The sequence below is a fragment of the Tachyglossus aculeatus genome, chromosome 2, assembly GCF_015852505.1.
Source record: "Tachyglossus aculeatus isolate mTacAcu1 chromosome 2, mTacAcu1.pri, whole genome shotgun sequence".
In the NCBI taxonomy this organism is placed as follows: domain Eukaryota; kingdom Metazoa; phylum Chordata; class Mammalia; order Monotremata; family Tachyglossidae; genus Tachyglossus; species Tachyglossus aculeatus.
The window spans coordinates 43988964-44014470 of NC_052067.1; the positions used below are offsets into that span (position 1 = coordinate 43988964).

At 41.4% G+C, this 25507-nt stretch overlaps 3 protein-coding genes across 5 annotated transcripts in view; 2 read left to right on the forward strand and 1 right to left on the reverse strand.

Annotated features, from left to right (window-relative positions):
- The window catches only part of PHF10 (PHD finger protein 10), a 32229-nt gene extending 26868 nt beyond the window's left edge, over positions 1 to 5361 (forward strand). For both annotated transcript variants that reach the window (XM_038741574.1, XM_038741575.1), the window contains exons 10-12: positions 3590 to 3698; positions 3975 to 4163; positions 5149 to 5361. In XM_038741574.1, the coding sequence (XP_038597502.1) occupies positions 3590 to 3698; positions 3975 to 4163; positions 5149 to 5234 (384 nt within the window). In that variant the 3' untranslated portion in view covers positions 5235 to 5361. The remainder of the gene's footprint in view (positions 1 to 3589; positions 3699 to 3974; positions 4164 to 5148) is intronic.
- Positions 5362 to 5859: 498 nt separating this feature from the next.
- On the reverse strand, positions 5860 to 14497 carry C2H6orf120 (chromosome 2 C6orf120 homolog). 2 transcript variants are annotated; one of them, XM_038741582.1, is made up of 2 exons: positions 14425 to 14497; positions 5860 to 7029 (listed from the first exon to the last, which is right to left on the reverse strand). In XM_038741582.1, exon 2 carries the CDS (start codon positions 6978 to 6980, stop codon positions 6426 to 6428), a length of 555 nt encoding a protein of 184 aa, XP_038597510.1. In that variant the 5' UTR covers positions 6981 to 7029; positions 14425 to 14497; the 3' UTR covers positions 5860 to 6425. The 2 variants fall into 2 exon arrangements, with proteins under 2 accessions (XP_038597510.1, XP_038597514.1); XM_038741586.1 differs by lacking the exon at positions 14425 to 14497 and adding an exon at positions 9296 to 9313.
- Positions 14498 to 14529: 32 nt separating this feature from the next.
- The window catches only part of WDR27 (WD repeat domain 27), a 269128-nt gene continuing 258150 nt past the window's right edge, over positions 14530 to 25507 (forward strand). Inside the window, exons 1-3 of the mRNA XM_038770610.1 lie at positions 14530 to 14666; positions 19876 to 20071; positions 23315 to 23456. Of these exons, the coding sequence (XP_038626538.1) occupies positions 14557 to 14666; positions 19876 to 20071; positions 23315 to 23456 (448 nt within the window). The 5' untranslated portion in view covers positions 14530 to 14556. The remainder of the gene's footprint in view (positions 14667 to 19875; positions 20072 to 23314; positions 23457 to 25507) is intronic.

A 25507-nucleotide genomic window follows, 5' to 3' on the forward strand; every position in this document is an offset into this window, starting at 1 on the left:
CTAAGTGGTCTTTATGAGGAGGAGGGGGAGACTGGATTAATTCTGGGGAAGAAAAGGGAAGTGTAGAGAAAGGAACTGAGTAAAGTAAAAAGTAAAACCTGAGTTGGAAAATGAAGGCCCAAGCGTGGGGTTGCCTGGTAGTTGCTGCCGTTCGTTTAATAACCAAGAAATACGGGATAATTGGAGAATTAAGCGTGCCCAAAGTACTCATTGTGCATGTACCTTTAAAAAAATTTTGATGTATCCTATTTCAAACTGAGATGTCAGGTACTTTAAAGACTAGAATACAGTGCTTTGTTCATAGTTAGCGCTCAATAAATATGACTGATGATGCTTTGGTTTTGATGGGGACTCTTAAGGAGTTACCTGTTTAAGTTTCTGAAATCATATAGCTGAAAAATGAACACACTTAGTGGAAGTAAACCCTCTTTCTTTGTAACCAAAATGTGCCTAAGTATAACGGCACTTTAAGCTGAAGATTCTGTCCTACAGTTTGAAAATTCAAACATGTTTGTCTGCCATTCACTAGCATTAGCTCGTACTGTCAGAGGACAATATTCTTTAGGTTACATTAACCTGAAATGGAAAAGTAGTTATTGGGATACAGACATACAGATCACGATGATGTCTACTGTCTTAGTTACTATGAAACTCTCATATTTGCCTTGGGGTCCTTTTTAAGCAGGAAAACTGATAAAAGTTCCAAAATGAAGTTCTTTTGTGAGCCTTCCATTTGGGATATCGAAACTGTTTAGGATGATGATCGTATTTTATTTTGATGAAAATAATGACTCTGATGTTGCTGCAATAATCAGAAGTAAAACCAGCTATTCCAATTGGGCACAGGGGGTTCTAAAATCTCAGTGTTCCGCGGACTTGACAGATCATTCCCATTATGTTTCTTGAGAGACTAGATTCCCAACCAATACCCCAAATTTGATCATTAAATGGAAAAATTCTGCATTAGGCAGTGACTTTTTAGAGACCTCAGTACACTGAACCAGTTGGAGTAACAGTAAGAGTTCATGCCAAGCACTGTACGAAGTCCTGGGGTGGACATTAATTAGGTTGGACACAGTCTAATTAGGAGGGAGTACAGCTGTTTAATCCCCATTTTACAGATGAGGAAATTGAGGCACAGAGAAATTAAGTGACTTGCCCAAGGTCACACAGCAGGAGGGTAGCAGAGCTAGGATTAGAGCATGGGTCCTTTGACTCCCTTTCCAGTAGGCTACTTGTTCACTGTTTTGAGTATAGTAAAAGATTGAGCTTCAAAGCATCCTAGGAAATGATGCTACAAAGGTGTATTTCCCCCTTACCTTTCTTTCCCACTTTTCCGTGAAGCTGCTCACACTGAGTAAGGAAAATATGAAATTTTCAAACAAAATGATTTCACGTTTAGTAATACTAGAATTTTTATCGTGTCGCTTCCTTTTCCTCTAGCCATTTACATTTTTTTAACGAGCGTAGAATTTGAATCGTTTTGCAATGTGAATAGCTTTCCACCTGATTGTGTTTGCATTTTTCATTACTTCCGTATCTGAGGAGTTATTTCTTAGAATAATAGTGGGGGTAGGTCACTGTTTTTAGTGAACTTAAATTAGTGAAATGATATTAAGATAATTAACCAAAAATATAATGCCAGTATCTAACAGGTGTTAAAATATTCTTGGTATTCCACACAAACCACCACCAAAAGGCAATTCTTCATTTTGGTACATTGAGAGAGCTTCCTGCTATATATTATGGCAGCTACAGCAAAACTGAAGCCATTTAACAGAAGTAGAATTTGGATTAGAGAAGTGCACTTGCTACTTATTTTTAGCAAGGTTTGTTTTATTTAGGTGTAGGTTGAAAAATATTTAAAACCTTCCTCTTAGAATCGTAGCAGAAACGAGAGGGTAAGAACTCTGCAAGACCACGGTTTAAGCATGTGCCACTGTCCTTTTGTTGGGGGGAGCAGGGTATAAAGAAATACATTTGGGAGGTGTAGAATAGTAAAGTTTTATATGTATGTTTTCACTTCCGTGGTATTTATTATTTTGTAGAGACATGAATGTTTAGATTTATTTTACCATTTTTTATTATATTTATGTATAATACAGGTTGATTCTGCTTTTTTAAATAAATAAGCACAAAAAGTCTTAATGAATGCCTCTGTCATCTTTTGAACAGGAAGATTATCTTAAAAAAAATGGTAAACAATGAGGAACAATCTGAGCAGGCCAGACAAATGATGGCTCAACAACTGAGACCTGTTCTGAAATGCATCCACCCTTGGAGTTGCTAAACTAACGATTAGGTGTGGCTCAAGGCCTTAAAGAGAGTGGTGTACTTCAATAGTTTGATTTACTTTCCTTTTTTTAAATTTAAATTTCCTCTCTACCCATTTTGTCCCTTCTCAGTTGATAGTTTGGGAATTTTATTTTGCTAAATTGAATAGGGGACTTTGTTGCTCTTTCTGATTTCAAAGTATTTTTACTTAGGTTCAAGAGTTACTGGCTAAAAGCTTTAACTAATTACCTCTATGGACTAGCTGGAGTCTACAAAAAGTATATCAGATGGTGAGGCTTGACTATTTTTGACTTTAATAGATGTTCAAACATAAGACAAACTCCAAACAAAATCCATTAAATTATAAATTCTAACATGGAGTACGTCTACAAAAAGTATATCAGATGGTGAGGCTTGACTATTTTTGACTTTAATAGATGTTCAAACATAAGACAAACTCCAAACAAAATCCATTAAATTATAAATTCTAACATGGAGTACGTCATATTTTGGCACAAACCGCTTTGTGTTCCTGACATGCCGTTACATTTTTTTTTTTTCCAGTAAAGTTGGAGATATTTTTTGGGAGAGATATTTACTGACTCCCATCAAAAAGTACAAAATAACCTAGTCTATCTTGCCCTGCTGAAGATTTCTTTTCTACCCTTCCTAAAAGTAACGTCTTATACATCTAAATGGGTATTTTCCCACTCTTAGCAAGCTTTGGAAAGTTAAATTACAAACTATGTATTTGTTTTCCTTAGCAACTGGAGTGTTATGTATGTTAGATGTGCAAGAGGAGAACCCCTGAATTCAATTTTCACACATATGGGCATTTGTGACTGGTTTTGCTAATGTCTAAAATGCGTACATGGAATTATTTTCAAGCCTTTAAATAGAAAAATGTCTATAATTTTGTAATAGAAACCATCCCATATATAATTGCGATTAACTTTGAATGCATCTAAAGATATTAATATTATCCTCCAGTATCGCTGAATCCCATTCATTTCCTAAAAAATGGATTTTCTACTTGAGTAACTTCTGTTTCTTTACTTGATTAAAATTTTACCATATATTGCCCTCAAATTCTGTTCGCAGTTCAGTCCTACTGAAACACGTTGTTAAAGACTGCTACACACCAAGATGAAATTTGAAAGTGACATTCAATAGATAACCTATACCTTAAGCGCAGTTGTTACATAATATATAAAAGTTCCTCATTAGCAGTCTTTAAGATTAAGGGGATCATTTATCAAAATTCCCATACAAAGTTCTTCTGGCATGAATTTATAGCCCTCTTCTACCCTTCCAGCCAAAGGTCATTCCCAATGCTCTATGTGGAATTTGTCTGAAGGGTAAGGACTCCAGCAAGAAAGGAAAGCCTGAATCACTTATACACTGCTCCCAATGTGAGAATAGTGGTAAGTAATATCATTTCTTAACCTTTCGAGTGCCACGTTCATTACTTCTGAAACTAGGATTTTTAAAAGTTCAACTGCTTTTGACTCCAAAGAAGTCTTAAATCTCAAAGGTTCATCTTTTGGGCAGATTTTTCTGTCCTAAAGTATTACACCACTCATTGGTAACATTGGTGTTTTCGACCTAAGCTTTAAAGTAACGAAAGCAGCTTTTGTTATACAAGAATTATTTGAAATGTCTGTGGGTAAAGTTCTGCCTTAATATTAATTTTAATCTAGGCCACCCCTCCTGCCTGGACATGACCACGGAACTTGTTTCTATGATTAAGACCTACCCGTGGCAATGTATGGAGTGTAAAACTTGTATTATATGCGGACAGCCTCACCACGAAGAAGAAATGATGTTCTGTGATGTGTGTGACCGAGGTTACCATACTTTTTGCGTGGGGCTTGGTGCCATTCCATCAGGTAATGAACAAAGATCAGTCTGAAAAGTACTGAATGTTTGACACTTCCCAGCGTTCTTCAAGACTTAATAAAAGATTCATGATCATGTAGACTTTAAGTTTTCCAAACACTAAGGCAGTCATGACTAGGACAAATCATACTTTATTCACTTTTCTATAACAGGCTTCATTCCACTGAACTTGAAACAAATTATGTTACTGGAGGAGACGTCATTTTAGGGTTACTGTGAAACAAACTTTTAAATTTACTTATATCGGCGAAAAGCGTTAAGGGAAAACTATCCCGAAATGTCTCAAGAGGAAGAACTTTTAAAATCCCGTGTTATGAAATAAGATCATCAGGAAATTTTACAAGAATAAGACATTGATCTGCCCTAACGCCTAAGGGGTGTGAGATGTAATAGATCTGGGGCTGTATTATCTTTACAGTATTTTCATAAGCTGTTATTTACAAGGTTAGGAATAGAACATTTACCTTTTTAGTCAAAAACCTTTATAAAAAAGCTGTATTAAATAAATCCCAATGACTCTTTATACCCTCTTAATGGATTGTATAACTTGCATAGTAACTTTATCTAAAATTGCAATGTAGAATATCTTTATTTCTGGAAACCATATTAAGGAGTTAAGTAACATATACATCAACTTACATCAAGTAGTGAATCTATGCAAAATCAAGTATATAAAGAGTATATAAAGCTTTAATCTGGTGCAGTTTCGTGTCAGCATTTTCAGACAAAAAGCGCAACTAAGGGGAGCAGTACAGTGGGAGATGACAAATTAATCTCAGACACCAAGCAAACGGTGATGGTTTGGGAGGTTCTTTTCCTTTTCAACAGTCATTGTAAGTGAATTAAGTTAATAAAAAAATGTTCTCCCCGCTATTCAGTTAGTTTTAACGTGGTCTGTGGTGTGACAAAACTATGACAATGCTTTTATTAAGCAACAGTAATAGCCTTGTTACTGACCGACTATTTCCTTTCTAGGTCGCTGGATCTGTGATTGTTGTCAAAGAGCCCCCCCAACACCCAGGAAAGGGGGAAGACGGGGAAAAAACAGCAAGGAAGGATAAAATGGGAATTCCTATTGCTGTGACATGCATTTAAATTGACGAACTTGGTGCCAATTAACCTACCACTTTATGGAAAACACCACTTCATTTTTCAACAAATAAAACTTGATGCTATTTAATCCTTCAAGTTGATCCTAGTTCTAGTTATTGATAGACTTCTTTGTTCTTGAACCGAAAAGCACTGAAGAAAATATATCAGAAATCTAGGCCCTGAATCCAAGTGACCCATGGATATGTACGCTAAAGACAAAATAAATATCTCTTCGCATAGCAGTTTGGTTTTCCGTAACACATTAAGGTAAGTTACTACAAAAGAACATCAAATTGTCTAAGAAAGACATGATGGGAACCTTAATAAAAATACCCGATTGTCTAAAATATTTCCCTGGTAACTGGAAAAGTTAGTCTCTTTTTTTATTTAGTTCTGCCAGCCCTAAAGAAATAAAAATGATCAATTTGCTATTTCTACTATCACTTATTACTCAGTTGTAGAATCCTAACTGTTTACTGACTTTATCTTAAATTTCATTCACGCTACTTAATGTGACTTGTTTACTATTTCCACTCTGGTAGTTAATTTTTCCCTATCAGCAAAATCAAATAGAGGACAATGCCACACTTCTTGAGCATAATTAAAGTGAGTCTTTATTAAAATCTCAAGCAAGAACTAATCACCTTCTTTTTAATTTAATACTGGATTATTCTTGGGCAGCTGTACAGTCCACATGGCTCTGTTCCCTAGTTGTTCCCCGCTTCTAACCTCCTTAAAGTGCAAAAAACATTAGAAAAAACTTCACTTAAGTTGGCTTTCCAAGACCAAAATTTAACATCTGTTGCGATTTTACAAAATAAAAATCAAATTCTAACTGGACAATGAGACTTTTACCTAAGACCAACCCACTGAAGTGCATTTTCCTTTCACTCTGAAAAACTGTTCAAGATGATGAAATTTCTGCAATTACTTTATTGTACATTCTCCAACTCTATAGTCAAAATTACAAATATTGTGCTTGCTGTTTTCCCTGTTGTGGAATTAAATACAAAACTAAATATGGCTTGACTTTCCCACCCTCCCCTATATAAAAAAGGCACCCTGATCCCCACATTTTGATCTATATAAATGTTCCCACAGCAAACACAGTTAATTGAACAGGTCAGGGGTTCCATATTCCAGGGTATCCAATGATGATATTAGAAAAGAATTTCAAGTATTAGTTTCAAAATTCCAATTAGTATTGTCCAAACCACTGACTCCTCTTCTTGAGATGTCTCTTCTGGTGTGTAAGACTGCTTGCGGCTTGCCTCTGAACCGTCTGTACCGTACGTGCCCTTGCCGAATGGATACTCTACAACCGTTTGATCGTAATATACTTTCATTTCAAATTCACTTTCAAGGTGCGACGGGTGCCCATAGATGCCGATTCCCACAGGGCGCTGGAAATGTTCCGGCACGAAAACGACATCCTGGCCACAAGTAACTGATTGTAACTCGTAGTCATCAAAACTTGGGTGAAGCGTGGTATCAGATACGTACAGGTCTGCGTCGCCCTTTAAGCTCTGCATCTGAAGGATGATCTTCCCTTCGTGATTCAGTCTCAAATAGCTATAATTTCCAGCGCCAATCTGACCCTGAACTAAATGCAGGAGTACCCATTCTGCGGGAACTTCCTCTTCCTCAAAGCTGTTCACGGACAGCACTTGAGATGCTAGAAACAGGAGAAGGGCCCTGTTCCAGCGGGTTGCCATAGTTGCCAAAGCCTTAATTGTAAAAGGTCTTCTGTCATCTGTAAATGTTCTGTTAATTCAAAACGAGTAATTACTACAGATTTCAAAGTATGGCCTTAATTTCCAAAGAACTATCCAGTTTTAAATAGAAATTCACAGTTTCAAAGTAGAACAGACGGTTAAAGATATATCATTTGTTGGTTAGAATACCAACCCAAGGAAAGGAAAAACAGTGTTACAAATGAAACATCTTGAAGGCAGGGATATGTATGGATCACCTGAACTCGACATTAACAGGCAAGCATACAGGGAACGACTTATGGGGGGAAAAAAAATTCTAGAGCGAATAGTGAATTTCCCCCATTGTAATTTATTTTCTTGTCTGTCTCCCCTGCTGGATTGTAAACTCTTTCAGGGCAGATGTCTCTTTACTCCACTATACTCTCCAGTCCTTAGTGTTCGGCACGGAATAAGTATTCAATAAATACCACTGATTGACGATCAAGGAACACTTCTTAAAAACCATGAGATTAAAAAGTGTACACACTCCCAAGCACTTACTACAGTACTCTTGCACACGGTAAGTGCTCTATAAATATTATTCAATGAGCCAAACCTAACACGCACATGTGTGCATTCAATTATTCTGACCACCCGAGCTGTAAATATCTCGTTTGCCTCCCCTCAGAGTGTAGGCTGCTGGTGGTCAGGGAAAATGTCACCTCTTTATTCTGTATTTCCCAAAGTCCTAGTACATGGACCACACAGAGTGGGAGCTGAATAAATGCTACTACTAAAAAAAAACCTGCGTCAAAGACAACCAACAGGACCGGAAATTCAGTTGGCTGCTGAAGGAGATCTGTAAGGATTAGTGAGCCCTAAACAGGTTGTAATTTTTCCTTTTTTTTTTTTTAAATGGCATTTGTTAAGCAGTAAGTATCAAACGTTTTCCTAAGCCCTGGGGTAGATACAAGCTAATCGGACTGGATACAGTCAGTCCCCGTCCTTCAGGGGGCTCACAGCCTACGTAGGAGGGAGAGCAGGTATCGAATCCCTATTTTACAGATGAGGAAACTGAGGCATAGAAACCAAAGTGACTTGCCCAAGATTAATAAATACAATTGATAAGCGGAGAAGTGGTGGGGCTGGGATTAGAACCCAGGCCCTCTGGCTTCTCGGCCCGTGCTCTATCCACCAGGCCATGCTGCTGCTCACAACCAACGACAAATTAACACTGAACAGGAATCATGAGGTCTAGTGGTTTGGGAAAAGTCAGTCCACTTCTCGCACCCCCACTTTTCCCATCAGGAAGATGAAATTCATACTTCCCATCACTGACTGAGAAGCAGCGTGGCCTAGTGGATAGAGCACGGGCCTGGGAATCAGGAGGCCCTGGGTTCTACTTTCAGCTCCATCACTTGCCTGCTGTGTGACCTTGGGTATGTCACTTGACTTCTCTGTGCCTCAGTTACCTCCTCTGTAAAATGGCAAAACTGTGAGCACCGTACGGAACTGGGACTGTACCCAACCCGATCAACTTTTATCTGTCCCGGCGCTCTATACAGTTCCTGGCACAGAGCATTTAAAAAATGAAACTAAAACAAACGAAACAGAGTGGGGGAAAAAAAGTCCTTTAGAGATGGTAAAAAAATCCTGCAAAACTGCCCCCCCGCCCCCAAACCTAAATATTTTTTCCATCTGACAAGGTAGGATTGATTCATTTTAAAGAAAATAATAATAATTACGGCATTTGTTAACTGCTATGTGCCGAGCACTGTTCTATACGCTGGGGTAGATCCAAGGTATTCAGGTTGTCCCAGGTGGGGCTTGCAGTCTCAACCCCCATTTGACAGATGAGGTAACTGAGGCCCAGAGACATTAAATGACTTGCCCCAGGTCACACGACAGACAAGCGGCGGAGTCAGGATTAGAACCCACACCCTCCGACTCCCAAGCCCTTGCTCTTTCCGCTGAGCCACGCTGCTTCTAGAAACAATGTACGCCCTGTACTGTAGAACTGATATTTTAAACCTTGTTACTAAACAGATGTTATTTCTTCATACTTAATCTCCTTGAGATAGTCAACAGGGACTGTACGGGCAAAAAAAGTGAAATTTATTTGTGAAAATTTCAGAAGAAATAGGGATTCAATACCTCCTTCCTAAACGGGAGCCAGAGACTGGTCCAACCTGTTAAACCTGTACCTATCCCAGTGTTTTTAGAAGAGTGCTTGACAAATATCAGAGTTAATTAACGAAAGGCAGCGTGGCTCAGTGGCAAGAGCCCCAGTTTGGGAGTTAGAAGTCATGGGTTCTAATCCTGCGCCTGCCACTTACCTGCTGTGTGACTTTGGGCAAGTCCCTTCACTACTCTGGGCCTCAGTGGCCTCATCTGGAAAAAGGGCATGAAGCCTGTGAGCCCCACGGGGGACAACCTGCTGACCTTGCATCTCCCCCAGCGCTTAGAACAGTGCTTGGCCCATCATCATCATCATCAATCGTATTTATTGAGCGCTTACTGTGTGCAGAGCACTGTACTAAGCGCTTGGGAAGTCCAAGTCGGCAACATCTAGGGACGGTCCCTACCCAACAGCGGGCTCACAGTCTTAGAAAGGGGAGACAGACAACAAAAGAAAACATATTAACAAAATAAAATGAATATGTACGAGTAAACAGAGTAATAAATACGTACAAACATATATACAGGTGCTGTGGGGAAGGGAAGGAGGTAAGGAGGGGGTTCAGTGTGGGAAGGCCTCCTGGAGGAGGTGAGCTCTCAGTAGGGCTTTGAAGGGATGGAGGACGGGCCTGGGTTCTAATCCTACCACCTCCATTTGTCCGCTGTGTGGCCCGGGGCCTGTCACTTCACTTCTCGGCACAGAGAGAAGCAGCGTGGCTCCGTGGAAAGAGCATGGGCTTTGGAGCCAGCGGTCCTGGGTTCGAATCCCAGCTCCGCCACATGTCTGCTGTGTGACCGTGGGCAAGTCACTTCACTTCTCTGAGCCTCAGTTACCTCATCTGGAAAATGGGGATTAAGACTGTGAGCCCCACCTGGGACAACCTGATCACCCTGTATCCCCCCCAGCGCTTGGAACAGTGCTTTGCACATAGTAAGCGCTTAAAAAATGCCGTAATTTCGTTATAGTCAGCGCTTAACAGATAACATCATCATCATTACCAGATACAAGAAGGGTGCTTGGCACTTAGGAATCGCTTAACAAACACCCTTATTATTATTATTTATTATTATTATTACTATTAATAATTGTGGGTGAGAGAGGGAGGGATGGAAGGAGGGCTTGCAGGAGGAGGAGGCCGAGGGAGCGGTCCGAAGACACTCATTCGTTCTTCATTCATTTATTTACTCATTCAATCGTCTTTATTGAGCGCTTACTGTGTGCTGAGCACTGGACTAAGCACGTCCAATTCGGCAACAGAGAGAGACAATCCCTCCCCAACAACGGGCTCGCAGTCTAGGGAGTCAAAGGTCGTGGGTTCTAATCCTGACTCCACAACTTAGCCGTGTGCCTTTGGGCCAGTCACTTCTTTGGGCCACGGTGACCTCATCTGTCAAATGGGGATGAAGCCTGTGAGCCCCCGGGGGACAACCTGATCACCTTGTACCCTCCCCAGCGCTTAGAACAGTGCGTTGCTATTATGATTAGAAGGGGGGAGACCGACAGCAAAACAAGGAGACAAGCATCAATTACATCAAAAGAAATCGACAGAATTACAGCTCTATACACTATATTATAGCTCTATAGCTCTCCCCCTACTCCCCTCCTTCCCCTGCCCACAACACCTGCATATAAATGTACATATGTTTGTACATATTTATTACTCTATTTTACTTGTACATATTTAATCTATTTATTTTATTTTGTTAATTATTTGTTTTGTTCTTTGTCTCCCCCTTCTAGATTGTGAGCCCGCTGTTGGGTAGGGACCGTCTCTATATGTTGCCAACTTGGACTTCCCAAGCGCTTAGTACAGTGCTCTGCACACAGTAAGCGCTCAATACGATTGAATGAATGTTGCCAACTTGTACTTCCCAAGCGCTTAGCACAGTGCTCCGCATACAGTAAATGCTCAATAAATACGATTGAATGAATGAATATGTTGCCAACTTGAATACACATTCATTCATTCGCATTTATTGAGCGCTTACTGTGTGCAGAGCACTGCGCTAAGCGCTTGGGAAGTCCAGGTCGGCAACATATAGAGACGGTCCCCTCACGAATGCATAGAGTAATAAAAATGTACAAGTTACACCAACTGGCGCTCAATAAATACGATTGAATGAATGAATGAAATCTAGACTGTGAGCCCGCTGTTGGGTAGGGACCATCTCTATATGTTGCCAACTTGCACTTCCCAAGTGCTTAGTCCAGTGCTCTGCACACAGTAAGCGCTCAATGAATACGGCTGAATGAATGAATGCATAGAGTAATAAAAATGTACAAATTAAACCAATTGGCGCTCAATAAATACGACTGAATGAATGAATGACATCTAGCCTGTGAGCCCGCTGTTGGGTAGGGACCGTCTCTATCTGTTGCCAACTTGGACTTCCCAAGCGCTTAGTCCAGTGCTGTGCACACAGTAAGCGCTCAATAAATACGATTGAATGAATGAATGTTGCCAACTTGGACTTCCCAAGCGCTCAGTCCAGTGCTGTGCACACAGTAAGCGCTCAATAAATACGGCTGAATGAATGCATAGAGTAATAAAAATGTACAAATTAAACCAATTTGCAGTCAATAAATACGACTGACTGAATGACTATCTAGACTGTGAGCCCGCTGTTGAGTAGGGACCGTCTCTATATGTTGCCAACTTGGACTTCCCAAGCGCTTAGTCCAGTGCTCTGCAGACAGTACGCGCTCAATAAATACGGTCGAATGAATGCTTAGAGTAATAAAAATGTGCAAATTAAACCAATTGGCGCTCAATAAATACGATTGAATGAATGAATGATATCTAGACTGTGAGCCTGCTGTTGGGTAGGGACCGTCTCTATAGGTTGCCAACTTGTCCTTCCCAAGCGCTTAGTCCAGTGCTCTGCACACAGTAAGCGCTCCATAAATGCGAATGAATGAATGTTGCCAACTTGGACTTCCCAAGCGCTTAGTCCAGCGCTCTGCACACAGTAAGCACTCAATAAATACGGCTGAATGAATGAATGCATAGAGTAATAAAAATGTACAAATTAAACCAATTGGCGCTCAATAAATACGATTGAATGAATGAATGATATCTAGACTGTGAGCCCGCTGTTGGGTAGGGACTGTCTCTATATGTTGCCAACTTGGCCTTCCCAAGCGCTTAGTCCAGCGCTCTGCACACAGTAAGCGCTCAATAAATACGGCTGAATGAATGAATGCATAGAGTAATAAAAATGTACAAATTACACCAATTGGCGCTCAATACGTACGATTGAATGAATGAATGATATCTAGACCGTAAGCCCACTGCTGGGTAGGGACCGTCTCTATCTGTTGCCAACCTGGACTTCCCAAGCGCTTAGTCCAGTGCTCTGCACACAGTAAGCGCTCAATAAATACGGCTGAATAAATGCATAGAGTAATAAAAAATTAAACCAATTGGCGCTCAATAAATACGATTGAATGAATGAATGTTGCCAACTTGGACTTCCCAAGCGCTCAGTCCAGCGCTCTGCACACAGTAAGCGCTCAATACGGTTGAATGAATGAATGCACAGAGTAATAAAAATGTGCAAATTACACCGATTTGCGCTCAATAAATACGATTGAATGAATGAATGTTGCCAACTTGGACTTCCCAAGCGCTCAGTCCAGCGCTCTGCACACAGTAAGCGCTCAATACGGTTGAATGAACGAATGCACAGAGTAATAAAAATGTGCAAATTACACCAATTTGCGCTCAATAAATACGATTGAATGAATGAATGTTGCCAACTTGGACTTCCCAAGCGCTCAGTCCAGCGCTCTGCACACAGTAAGCGCTCAATACGGTTGAATGAATGAATGCATAGAGTAATAAAAATGTACAAATTACACCGATTTGCGCTCAATAAATACGATTGAATGATGTTGCCAACTTGGACTTCCCAAGCGCTTAGTCCAGCGCTCTGCACACAGTAAGCGCTCAATACGGTTGAATGAATGAATGCATAGAGTAATAAAAATGTACAAATTACACCGATTTGCGCTCAATAAATACGATTGAATGATGTTGCCAACTTGGACTTCCCAAGCGTAGTCCAGTGCTCTGCACACAGTAAGCGCTCAATACGGTTGAATGAATGAATGCACAGAGTAATAAAAATGTGCAAATTACACCAATTGGCGCTCAATAAATACGATTGAATGAATGAATGTTGCCAACTTGGACTTCCCAAGCGCTCAGTCCAGAGCTCTGCACACAGTAAGCGCTCAATACGGTTGACTGAATGAATGCATAGAGTAATAAAAATGTACAAATTACACCAATTGGCGCTCAATAAATACGATTGAATGAATGAATGTTGCCAACTTGGACTTCCCAAGCGCTTAGTCCAGCGCTCTGCACACAGCAAGTGCTCAATAAATACGACTGAATGAATGAATGTTGCCAACTTGGACTTCCCAAGCGCTTAGTCCAGTGCTCTGCACACAGTAAGCGCTCAATAAATACGATTGAATGAATGAATGTTGCCAACCTGGACTTCCCAAGCGCTTAGTCCAGCGCTCTGCACACAGTAAGCGCTCAATAAATACGGCTGAATGAATGAATGTTGCCAACTTGGACTTCCCAAGCGCTCAGTCCAGCGCTCTGCACACAGTAAGCGCTCAATACGGTTGAATGAATGAATGCACAGAGTAATAAAAATGTGCAAATTACACCAATTGGCGCTCAATAAATACGATTGAATGAATGAATGTTGCCAACCTGGACTTCCCAAGCGCTTAGTCCAGCGCTCTGCACACAGTAAGTGCTCAATAAATACGGCTGAATGAATGAATGTTGCCAACTTGGACTTCCCAAGCGCTTAGTCCAGTGCTCTGCACACAGCAAGTGCTCAATAAATACGATTGAATGAATGAATGTTGCCAACTTGTCCTTCCTAGGCCCTTAGTCCAGTGCTCTGCACCCAGTAAGCGCTCAATAAATACGATGGAATGAATGAATGCACAGAGTAATAAAAATGTAGAAATTAAACCAATTGGCGCTCCATAAATACGGCTGAATGAATGAATGAATGCCTAGAGTAATAAAAATGTACAAATTAAACCAATTGGCGCTCCATAAATACGGCTGAATGAATGAATGCCTAGAATAATAAAAATGTACAAATTGCACCAGTGCTGTGGGAAGGGAAGGGCGATGGGGAGGAGGAGCAGTGCTTTGCACATAGTGAGCGCTTACTAAACGCCATTATTGTGAGGAGGATGATGATGATGATAAGTGGCCGGGAAGGCCTCCTGGAGGAGGCGAGCGCTCACCGCGGTCCCCGTCGCGGCCTCAGCCCGCCTCAGCCGCCATGGCCGCCGGAAGTGCAGGCCGCCCGCCTCGCGCCCCTCGCCGGAAGTGAAGGCCGCCCGCCTCTCGCGAGAACAGGGGGAAAGGAAAAAAAGATGGCGGCGGGAGCGACTCCGTCACCATGGCAACCGAGCGGCGGCGGCCCGTCACCAACGGCAACGACTCCATCCCAGGGTCGGGCCCGTCGGGCCCTCGGGACTTTGGGGTGAGCGGCCTCCAACCCTGGAGAAGCAGCGGGGCTCTGGGGAAATATCTTCGACATCTTCTTAATAATAATGATGATATTATTATCATATTATCGTATTATAATGATGACGATGGCATCTATGAAGCGCTTACTGTGTGCAAAGCACCGTTCTAAGCGCTGAGCGCTGTGACTCCTCTGTTTGGTTCATGATGTGCGTCTGATTTGACTTCTGTTTATTCTACCACCTAATAATGATAATAATAATAATAATTATAATAATTCTGCCACCTAATAATGATAATAATAATAATAATAATAATGATAATGGGGGAGAGAGAGAAAAGAAGAAGAAGAATGATGATGGCATTTATTAAGCGCCTACTATGTGCAAAGCACTGTTCTAAGCGCTGAGCACTGTTACTCCTCTGTTTATTTGGTTTATGATGTGCGTCTGACTTGACTTCTGTTTATTCTGGTGACTTGACACCTGGCCACATAATAATAATAATAATAATAATAATAATAATAATAATAATAATGGAGAGAGAGAAAAGAAGAAGAAGAAGAAGAATGATGATGGCATTTATTAAGCGCCTACTATGTGCAAAGCACTGTTCTAAGCGCTGAGCACTGTTACTCCTCTGTTTATTTGGTTCATGATGTGCGTCTGACTTGACACCTGACCACATAATAATAATAATAATAATAATAATAATAGTAATGGGGGAGAGAGAGAGAAAAGAAGAAGAAGAAGGATGATGGCATTTATTAAGCGCCTACTCTGTGCAAAGCACTGTTCTAAGCGCTGAGCACTGTTACTCCTCTGTTTGGTTCATGATGTGCGTCTGACTTGACTTCTGTTTATTCTGGTGACTTGACACCTGGCCACCTAATGATGATAATAATAATAATAATAATGATAATGGGGGAGAGAGAGAAAAGAAGAAGAAGAAGAAGAAGAATGATGATGGCATTTATTAAGCGCCTACTATGTGCAAAGCACTGTTCTAAGCGCTGAGCACTGTGACTCCTCTGTTTATTTGGTTCATGATGTGCGTCTGACTTGACTTCTGTTTGTTCTGGTGACTTGACACCTGGCCACATAATAATAATAATAATAATAGTAATGGGGGAGAGAGAGAGAAAAGAAGAAGAAGAAGAATGATGATGGCATTTATTAAGCGCCTACTCTGTGCAAAGCACTGTTCTAAGCGCTGAGCACTGTTACTCCTCTGTTTGGTTCATGATGTGCGTCTGACTTGACTTCTGTTTATTCTGGTGACTTGACACCTGGCCACCTAATGATGATAATAATAATAATAATAATGATAATGGGGGAGAGAGAGAAAAGAAGAAGAAGAAGAAGAAGAATGATGATGGCATTTATTAAGCGCCTACTATGTGCAAAGCACTGTTCTAAGCGCTGAGCACTGTGACTCCTCTGTTTATTTGGTTCATGATGTGCGTCTGACTTGACTTCTGTTTATTCTGGTGACTTGACACCTGGCCACCTAATAATGATAATAATAATAATAATAATGATAATGGGGGAGAGAGAGAAAAGAAGAAGAAGAAGAAGAATGATGATGGCATTTATTAAGCGCCTACTATGTGCAAAGCACTGTTCTAAGCGCTGAGCACTGTGACTCCTCTGTTTATTTGGTTCATGATGTGCGTCTGACTTGACTTCTGTTTATTCTGGTGACTTGACACCTGGCCACATAATAATAATAATAATAATAATAATAATAATAATAATAATAATAATAGAGAGAAAAGAAGAAGAAGAAGAAGAAGAATGATGATGGCATTTATTAAGCGCCTACTATGTGCAAAGCACTGTTCTAAGCGCTTAGCACTGTTACTCCTCTGTTTATTTGGTTCATGATGTGTGTCTGACTTCACTTCTGTTTATTCTGGTGACTTGACACCTGGCCACGTAATAATAATACTAATAATAATAATGGGGGAGAGAGAGAGAAAAGAAGAAGAAGAATGATGATGGCATTTATTAAGCGCCAACTATGTGCAAAGCACTGTTCTAAGCGCTGAGGAGGTTACAGGAATAACAACAATGATGGCATTTATTAAGCGCCTGCTATGTGCAAAGCACCGTTCTGAGCGCTGGGGAGGTTACAATCATATAATAATTATATAATAATTATTATATAATATAATATATAATTATAATATAATATTGATGGCATTCATTCATTCAATCGTATTTATTGAGCGCTTACTGTGTGCAGAGCACTATACTAAGCGCTTGGGAAGTCCAAGTTGGCAACATATAGAGACAGTCCCTACCCAATAGTGGGCTCACAATCTAGAAGGACAATAATAATGATGGCATTTATTACGTGCCTACTATGTGCAAAGCACTGTTCTAAATGCTGGGGAGGTTACAGTAATAACAACAATGATGGCATTTATTAAGCGCCTGCTATGTACAAAGCACCGTTCTGAGCACTGGGGAGCTTACAATAATAATCATGATGATGATGGCATTTATTAAGCACCTAATATGTGCAAAGCACCATTCTAAGCACTGGGGAGGTTACAATAATAATAATAATGATGATGGCATTTATTAAGCGGTTACTATGGGCAAAGCACCGTTCTAAGCGCTGGGGAGGTTACAATAATAATAATAATGATGAGATTTATTAAGCAGTTACTATGGGCAAAGCACCGTTCTAAGCTCTGGGGAGGTTACAATAGTAATAATAATAATTATGGCATTTATTAAGCTCCAGCTATGTGCAAAGCACCATTCTAAGCGCTGGGGAGGTTACAATAATAATAATAATAATAATGATGGCATTTATTAAGCACCTACTATATGCAAAGCACCGTTCTAAGCACTGGGCAGGTTACAAGGTGATCAGGTTGTCCCCTGGGGGGCTCACGGTCTTCATCCCCATTTTACAGATGAGGTAACTGAGACCCAGAGAAGTGAAGTGACTTGTCCCAAGTCACACAGCTGATAAGTGGCGGAGCCGGGATTGGAACCCATGACCTCTGACTCCAAAGCCCGGCTCATTCCACTGAGCCACGCTGCTTCCACACGTTTCGTTTTGTTGTCTGTCTCCCCCTTCTAGACCGGGAGCCCGGTGTTGGGTAGGGACCGTCTCTATATGTTGTCAGCTTGGACTTCGCAAGCACTTAGTATAGTGCTCTGCACACAATAAGTGTTCAGTAAATATGAATGAATGAACATAGCTTTAATTCTATTTGTTCTGACGATTTTGACACCTGTCTACATGTTGTGTTTTGTTGTCTGTTTCCCGCTCCTAGACTGTGAGCACGTTGTTGGGTAGAGACCGTCTCTATATGTTCTTCCCAAGCGCTTAGTACAGTGCTCTGCACACAGTAAGTGCTCAATAAATATGACTGAACGAATATAGCTATAATTCTATTTGTTCTGACGATTTTGACACCTGTCTATACGTTTTGTTTTGTTGTCTGTCTCCCGTTCCTAGACTGTGAGCCCGTTGTTGGGTAGGGACCATCTCTATATGTTGTCAACTTGTACTTCCCAAGCGCTTAGTACAGTGCTGTGCACACAGTAAGCGCTCAATACGCATGAATGAATGAATATAGCTATAATTCTATTTGTTCTGACAATTTTGTCACCTGTCTATATGTTTTGTTTTGTTTTGTTTTGTTAGAGAAGCAGCGTGGCTCAGTGGAAAGAGCCCAGGCTTTGGAGTCAGATGTCATGGGTTCAAATCCCGGCTCCACCAATTGTCAGCTGTGTGACTTTGGGCAAGTCACTTCACTTTTCTGAGCCTCCGTTCCCTCATCTGTAAACTGGGGATTAAGATTGTGAGCCCCCCATGGGGCAACCTGATCACCTTGTAGCCTCCCCAGCGCTTAGAGCAGTGCTTTGCACATAGTAAGCGCTTAATAAATGCCATCATTATTATTGTCTGTCTCCCCCTTCTAGACTGTGAGCCTGTTGTTGGGTAGGGACCCTCTCTATATGTTGTCAACCTGGACTTCCCAGGCTCTTAATACAGCACTCTGCACACAGTAAGCGCTCAATAAATATAACTGAATGACTATAGCTTTAATTCTATTTGTTCTGACGATTTTGACACCTGTCTTTATGTTTTGTTTTGTTTTGTTGTCTGTCTCCCGCTCCTAGACTGTGAGCCCGTTGTTGGGTAGGGACCATCTCTATATGTTGCCAACTTGGACTTCTCAAGTGCTTAGTACAGTGCTCTGTACACGGTAAGTGCTCAATAAATACGATTGAATGAATGAATGAAGCAAACCTCTCCTTTCTCCTTGAGGTCACTGTATTGTGTGGTGGTTGCAGCCTGGGGCAAGGTATTAAACAATACTGGATATTTATCCCAGTTTTGTGAACTGTGGGGTGGCTGTAACCCTGAGGCAAGCCATCCAAAAAATGGCATCTGTGCTTTGCACATAGTAAGCGCTTAATAAATGCCATTATTATTATTATTATTATTTTATGTATCATAGGATGACTCTAAATGAGTTTAGAGAAGCAGCTTGCCTAGTGGAAAAGCACGGGATGGGGAATCAGGAGAACTGGCTTCTAAGTTTTGCTTTGACAGTTGCCTGATGTATAATGGATAGAGGGTCATGGGTTCTAATCTTGACCCTGCCACTTGTCTGCTGTGTGACCTTGGCCAAGTCACTTCACTTCCCTGAGCCTCAGTTACCTCATCTGTAAAATGGAGATTGAGCTGTTGAGCCCCATGTAGGGCGGGGACTGGGTCCAACCAGAATTGCTTGTGTCCGTCCCAGTGCTTAGTACGGTGCCTGGCACACAGTAAGTGCTTAACAAATACCACAATTATTACTATTGCCATTATTATTCATCTTGGGCAAGTCACCTAACTGTTCTGTACCCGTTTCCTCATCTGTAAAAAGACTGTAGTATCTGATCTGATTGTATTAGACGTGCTTTAGCTGAGCACATAGTAAGCATTTAGCAAATACCACAGTTATCATTATATTGAATCAAGCAGTAGTGGCAAAATCACTAGGTTGTGGGGAGAGTGTTATCCGGGGTATATCTTACTGAATTAAAGTGCTCTGCACACCGTAAGCGCTCAATAAATACGATTGAATGAGTGAATGTGGTTAGCAGGAGGCCTGGTGATATTTTCCATAAGACATGATTTTTACTAGACAGTTGCAGGCTTTTCATTGGAAACTACCTTACAAGTAAGCCTTATATTTCTAATTTTAGGTTCAGTATGGACAATCGAGAAGATCTTTATTCCACTAAAGACGATTGCGTTGACGACATAATTCGGGAAAAACTTTTTGTTGAATCTTCAAGGCTGGCGTCTCCTGTTCAGCTTGCTTGTGGCCTGCATTACTGTGCGTTCCCTTTGGATGGAAATGAACTTTGTGTATGGGATACTGATATCCCTTCGAATGAGGTACTTCAAAATACGTTTTTATGCCAACTCCATAGATCAATATCAAAATTTTAAAGTGGGGCACCTACATCATTTTAATATGCGTAATGAATGACTCTTCTAGGGAGCTTACAGGAGCTGAAAGAAAATTTGTCACAAATTTGTCATTCACTTTCCAATGGCTTCTTCCCCACTGCTCATGATTACTATATCTTAAAAAACCACTCCCTGGGCCCCTTGGCTCCATTCAGTTATTGCCCCATCTTGCTCCTACCATTCCTCTCCAGACTCCTTGAGCCATGCTTTAGAACAGTGCTTGGCACATAGTAGGTGCTTAACAAATACCATTGCTATTATCATTCTTATTACACCTGCTGCCTCCATTGCCTCGCTTCCAATTCTCTCTTCAACGCCCTCCAACCTGGCTTCTCCCTGCAACATTTTAGGGAAACTGCCTTCTCCGAAGTCACCGATGACCTTCTTCTTGCCAAATCCAAGGGCCTCACCTCCATCCCAATTCTCCTAAACCTCTCAGCTGCCTTCGACACGTCCCCTGAAAACATTATCTAACCTTGGCTGCACTGACATTATCCTCTCCTGGCTCTCCTCCTAGCTCTCTGGCCGCCCCGTCTCAGTTTCTTTTATGGGCTCCTCCTCAGCTTCCCATCCCGACACTTTGGGAGTCAGTTCTGGGCCCCCTTCTACTCTCCCTTTACTCCTCATTCAAACCCACAGCTCCATTACCACCTCTATGCAGATGATTCCTAAATCTACCCCTCCAGCCCTAAGCAACCTCTTTCCCTGCAGTCTTTCCTTTCCTCCTGCGTTCAGGACATCAGTACTCTGATGTCCCACCAAAACCTGGAAACAGAACAAGTCCAAAATGGTCCTCTAGACTGTGAGCTAATTGTGGGTAAGGGTTGTCAGTTAATTGTTGTATTGTACTTTCTCAAGCGCTCAGTACAGTGCTTTGCACACATTGAGTGCTTAGTAAATGCGATTAAGTGAATGAATGAATGAACTATACATCTTCCTACCCAAACCCTGTTCTGTTACTACCTTTCCCATCACTGTAGACAGCTACTATCCTTCCCTGACTCATAAGCCTGTACCTTCTGCATTATCCTCAGCTCATCGTTCTCATTCAGCCCACATATTCAACCTGTCAACAGATCCTGTTGCAGAACATCGTTTCATGCCACCTTTCCCTCTTCTTTCAAACTGCAGCCACACTGATCCAAGCAGTTATCATCCCCTACCTTGACTACTTCATTGGCCTCCTCATTGACTTCCCTAACCTCCTGTCTCTCCCCACTGTAGTCCTTATTTGACTCTGCTGCCAGGATCACTTTTCTGTGTCTATGCCTATGTCTCCCCAGTCCTCAAGAACCTCCAGACGTTGCTCATCCAACTCTGCATCAGATAGAAACGCCTTACCATCAGCATTAAAACACTCAACCAGCTCACTCCCTCCTACCTTACCACAGTGATTTCCCGCTACAACCCATTCTGGGATTGCTCCTTTAATACCAGTTTATTCGCTTGATCTCGTCTATCTCACCATCGACCCCTTGCTCACCTTCTCTCTCTGACCTGGAACTCCCTCCCCCTTTGTATCCAGCAGACCACCGTTCTCCCCAACTTTAGAGCCTTATTAAAATCCCATCTCCTCCAAGAGCCTTTCCCCAACTAAGCCCTCTTATCCCCTACTCCCTCTCCATTCAGTGTTGCCTCTGCACTTGGCTCTCTACTCTTTAAACGCTCGATAGTCACTTCACCCTCAGCCCCACAGCGCGTCTGTACATATCTCCCCTCTCCATCCCCCCATCTTACCTCCTTCCCTTCCCCACAGCACCTGTATATATGTATATATGTTTGTACATATTTATTGCTCTATTTATTTATTCATTTATTTTACTTGTACATATCTATTCTATTTATTTTATTTTGTTAGTATGTTTGGTTTTGTTCTCCGTCTCCCCCTTTTAGACTGTGAGCCTACTGTTGGGTAGGGACTGTCTCTATATGTTGCCAACTTGTACTTCCCAAGCGCTTAGTACAGTCTCTGCACACAGTAAGCGCTCAATAAATACGATTGATTGATTGATTGATCTGTAATGTCTGTCTCCCCATCTAGACTGTAAGTTCCTTGAGGGTAGGGATTGTGCCTTTCAGTTCTATTGTACTCTACCCAGCTCTTAGTACTACTAATAATAATAATACTTGTAATAATAATAGAGAAGCAGCGGGGCTCAGTGGCAAGAGCCTGAGCTTGGGAGTCAGAGGTCATGGGTTCTAATCCTGGCTCCGCCACTTGTCAGCTGTGTGACTTTGGGTAATTCACTCAACTTCTCTGTGCCTCAGTTTCCTCATCTGTAAAATGGGGATTAAGACTGTGAGCCCCACGTGGGACAACCTTGATTACCGTGTATTCCCCCCAGTGCTTAGAACAGTGCTTGGCACATAGTAAGCACTTAACAAATACCAACATTATTATTATTTTTATTAATAATATTTGTTAAGCACTACTACACTACCCAGATCTTAGTAGTAGTGATTATAATAATAATGATATTTGTTAAGCGCTACTACCCTACCCAGCTCTACTCAGCTCTTAATAATAATAATGATATTTGTTAAGCACTAGTATGTTCCAGGCATTGTACTAAGCTCTGGGGTGGATCCAAGCAAATCAGGAGGATTTCCCACATGGGGCTCACAGTCTCAATCCCCATTTTACAGATGAGGTCACTGAAGCACAGAGAAGTAAAGTGACTTGCCCAAGTTCACAGCAGACAAGTGGCAGAGCTTATTCTGACTCTGAGGACCACGCTCTATCCAGTAGGCCACGCTGATTTTCTTTCAGTGCACAGTAAGCACTCAAATACCATTGATTAAAAATTGTCAAGATAATTAGAAGCAAATCTGAAAATGCAGACATTTTCCATGACCTCTGAGTTTAGGGTAACCTCTTTTTGTATTTTATGGGGACTGCTTGTCACTGGTTTGCCTAGGACTTTGGATAAGAAGCCTGACATTCCCCTGTAGCAATTTCAATAGTAAAGTAATGCCTTAATGTGAATTATTTGAGTAGGCTGTTTTCCATACTGAAGCATACCAAATTCTTTGGACAGTCAGCTTCTTTCATTGAAGGATCTTATTACTGTTTTGGTAGTTTTTGTAATGTTATTTTTTTCACTTCAGAGTTTTGTGTTTCATCAGAAGTAACATTGGATATTGACGATATGTGTTGATATTCCCTAGCCACTGCACTTGATAGGACATCATCAATCAATCACTGCTGTGGCATTTGGAAATAAAGCCAGTCCTCTTCTCGTCTGTTCCGCATCACATGACTATGTCATAGTGTGGAGCCTGGACGAGTGTGAAGAGAAAGTACAGCAAGGTGAATGTAATTTTTGAAATTATATTTTTGTGTTGGACTGTATTTACTTGCATAATTGCCTTCACCTCATAATTCTCCCCTGTCCCCATGGATTTTGAGGAGGAAATAAATGTTTATTTTAGTAGAGTGTACCCGTTAGGAAGGAGAAAAGGGTCAGAACACATGGATATCACAGATTCAGGCTTGCACACCTGAACTCTAGAGTGGAAGGAACAGAAAGATGAAGGTGGAGGAATGGAGGGAGGGGAAGGGGGAACGTTAATTCATTGAGTGCCTATTGTTTGGAGCATCTGGGAGAGTGGGAGAGTAAGATATACAATCCAAGTGCCCTCTTTCATTTCCCCTCCTTTTCTCCTCCTTGTGTTTTCACATTTTTCTCCTACTCTCCTTATTTCTAGACTTAATTCTTAGAAGAGCCCATGTATTAGCCCCTTTCCTGTTTTGGGATTGCAAAAGTTTTGCAAAATATGGGGGCAATTATTTGAGTAAATATGCTGTGTATATTTGCATCCATATGTCAGAGTAATATTTCCATAAAACATCCATACTCCCAAGCACTCTGGCCTGGAATGCCCTCCCTCCTCAATTCCACCAAACTAGCACACTTCCCCTCTTCAAAGACCTACTGAAAGCTCACCTCCTCCAGGAGGCCTTCCAAGACTAAGCCCCCCTTTTCCTCTGCTCCTTCTCGCCCTGACTCCCTCCATCTGCCCTACCCCCTCCCATAGCACTTGTGTATTATGTACCTGTTTATTATTCTACTTATTTTACGAATGATGTTTATATATCTATAATTCTATTTATATTGATGCTATTGATGCCTGTTTACTTGCTTGTTTTGTTGCCTGTCTCCCCTCTTCTAGACTGTGAACCCGTGTTGGGTAGGGGTTGTCCCTAATCGTACTTTCCAAGCGCTTAATACAGTGCTCTGCAAACAGTAAGCGCTCAGTAAATACGATTGAATAAGTAAATGAATCCCACCCTGACAGCATTTAGGTACAGATTCTTATACTCACCTGCTTCCTCAACGTATAATTTATTTTAACGCATGTCTCTCCCACTAGATTGTAAGGTCCTTGAAGTCAGGGATTATGCCCACCAAATCTTTTTTTATTGTACTTTCTCAAGTGTTTTAAATAGTGCTCTGCACACGGTAAACATCCAATTAAGACCGTCAGTAGATTTATAAAAACAACTTGTTCATTCAGTCGTATTTAAGTGCTTACTGTGTGCAGAGCACTGTACTAAATAATGCAACATAAACAGTGACAATCCCTGCCCACAATGATCTCACGGTCTTGCGGGGGAGTGGGGGAGACCAAGGGAGACCAATTATGTTGCCAATTTGTACTTCCCAAGCGCTTAGTACAGTGCTCTGCACATAGTAAGCGCTCAATAAATATGATTGATTGATTGAGGTCAATACAAAGAAATAAAATTATAGATATATACATAAGTGCTGTGGAGCTGGAGGAGGGGAAGAACAAAGGGTGTAGGAGGTGAGGAAAAGCGGGACTTAATCTGGGATGGCCTCTTGGAGGAGATGTGCCTTCAAAAAGGCTTATATTTAATACTGGATTTGAGAACCTTGTTCTCTTTTGCACCTCCGAACCTTCAGTATTTTCATGATCATTCCTCCCTTTGGCTTTCTGTATTATGTCCTTTAATTTTCCTCCTAAATTCCATTCTTTGGATAAATTTCATAAATTGTCCGTACCCTGGATACATTCTAGTGGTACCACCATGGACTGGCTCTAATGTGCTCCCATGGAATGGGCGTTCAGGGAAGAATGCCCAGCTCAGAGCCAAGGGCAGTGGAGGGATATTTGAGCCCTGACTCATTCTGCAATGAACCTGCTTGAAGTTTGTCTCGCTGCGGAAGTTGGGGGTGGTGGAGCATTTTCCTGTTGGGTTTTGAGGGCTTAGACCCCTCAGACGATGCTGAGGCATCCCTAGCTACAGGGCATCTGGAACCAAGCTCCCAAGGAGTGTCTGCTTTCCCTCTCCCAAAGCAGGTGAAGCTCCAAAATCTTCAGGAAGTGTGGCCAACT

Bases quoted from the DNA above. Each gene is read 5' to 3' on its own strand.
- C2H6orf120 (XM_038741582.1), bottom strand. From the start codon at position 6,980: ATGGCAACCCGCTGGAACAGGGCCCTTCTCCTGTTTCTAGCATCTCAA.